Here is a 1,749-nt window from a genome sequence, read left to right as displayed (position 1 = left end):
CCCTATGCAACAGAAAAACTATATCCGGAATTTCCTGTCCACTGAGCAAAACTGTGGAACCCAGATGCGGCGTCCATGTTCATGTTCTGTCATGCAGGTCCAGCCAGCACTCCTAACTGAACTTTAAAAGACACCGTCTATTATTAGTTTAAAAAGGATCTTTGTGGTGTTTGTTTTTTTTCACATGCAGAAAATTCCCCTATTTCACAACACTCTTGAACAGCATTTGGGGGTGGGAGAACACGGGGCACTTACCAAGGGGAACACTCTGGCGCTGTCGTCCTTTCTAAACAAAGCATCTTCTGTGCTGGTGGACACCAGCGACTCCTTTGGGGCCGCTGCTTTGCCTTCTGGGTTGAGGTAGCATGAGACTCTCTTTCCTTTCCTCCACCCTCCCTTTTCTGGTCCTACTTCACGTTCGGGCGTCTGATCGGTCTTCTCCACAAGCTCATCCGAGGGCTGTTGCTCCTCAGAACCGTTTTGATCCAAATTAGGAATTTCAGATGGTGAAAGCTCAACTACTTCAGAACCCTCCGGTTCTAATAAATGCTCTGACCCGCCGCCACTCTGTTTTTTCTGAAAAGAGAAATGAAAGGAGATTGTAATTCTGATACAGTACACGTTGCTCCGTGCCCCACCCCCAGCCACTTCCCTTTTCTTCCCCATTTCTAATCCGTCTGTCTGTCTGTCAGCCTCACTCTGGAACTGCTGTTGTTGTCAGCTGCTGTCAAGTCAAGTCTGACTCACAGGGACCCCGTGCATGCAGAGTACAACTGCTCCATTGGGTTTTCAAGGCTGTGACCTTTCAGAAGGAGATCACCAGACCTGTCTTTCCAGGTTCCTCTGGGTGAGTTCAAACTGCCAACCTTGTGGTTAGTACTTGAGTGATTAACCATTCGTGCCAGCCACCTACTTTGGAATTAAAAAGGAGCCTGGGACATTCTGTATCTAAATAAAATGAATCATGGTTGTGTCAGGTTTATTCTCAGCCTACGAGCAGACCCACAACAGCAAAATCCTTCTTCTAAGTGGCACTGGTGGTCTCTGAAAGGCTGACTGGCCACAGTTATTCATTCTTGGACCAGAGCTGAGTTCTCCTGCAGGAACCAGTCTATGGGAAGCCTACATTACTATTACTGCACTGCCTCTCTTCTAAGACAAGTACCTTCGGTTAACCCCACCAGCCCTTTCAGCGTCAGCCACCACTACTCATCTCCTTCAGGAAGCTCTCCCTGACCATCCTCCAGGCCGAGTTAAGTAGCCGTTTTTAAATCACACTTGCGTCTCTCAATCACTGTACTTCGCATATTGTTTTATAATGTTCGGTTATGGATCTGCCTCCCTAGTACACACCCTAGAGCTCCTTGAGAGATGCACTGAGTCTTGGTATGTTTTGTATCCCCATAGCATGCTCGTATATTAAGCACTCAATTAATGATTCTCAATGAATACATGAATGAATCAGTGAAGATTACTACTTACGGGGGAAGCTCCTGACTCGATTGACCGGGAACCAGGAAACGTAAGTTGTTCAAAACTCATCATAGCCTGGGTGATTTCTTGGGGCACAGCGATTTCTTCCTGTTCTCCTGCAATCTCCTCCTCCTGACCTTCTCCAGCCTGTTCCTCCATTTCCTTTGCTATAGCTGCCTCTGTCTCCTGAGACTCCTTCCATGCTAATGTGTCCTCTTCTCCTTCTTCATCTTCTAGCTTTTGGTAATCTGGATTATATTCTTCTTCATCTTCTAG

General features: G+C 46.8%; 1 protein-coding gene across 1 annotated transcript in view; it reads right to left on the bottom strand.

Moving 5' to 3' along the window:
* Nucleotides 1-1,749, bottom strand: part of CFAP251 (cilia and flagella associated protein 251) — a 108,204-nt gene that overhangs the window by 105,286 nt on the left and 1,169 nt on the right. Inside the window, exons 2-3 of the mRNA XM_023739297.1 lie at nucleotides 1,483-1,746; nucleotides 256-576 (exon numbers count right to left, since the gene is read on the bottom strand). Coding sequence (XP_023595065.1) covers nucleotides 256-576; nucleotides 1,483-1,746 — 585 coding nt within the window. The remainder of the gene's footprint in view (nucleotides 1-255; nucleotides 577-1,482; nucleotides 1,747-1,749) is intronic.

The sequence above is a fragment of the Trichechus manatus genome, unplaced genomic scaffold, assembly GCF_000243295.1.
Source record: "Trichechus manatus latirostris isolate Lorelei unplaced genomic scaffold, TriManLat1.0 scaffold00131, whole genome shotgun sequence".
In the NCBI taxonomy this organism is placed as follows: domain Eukaryota; kingdom Metazoa; phylum Chordata; class Mammalia; order Sirenia; family Trichechidae; genus Trichechus; species Trichechus manatus.
The sequence above is the reverse complement of the archived record's forward strand: the minus strand, read 5'-3'. Positions and strand labels throughout refer to the sequence as shown.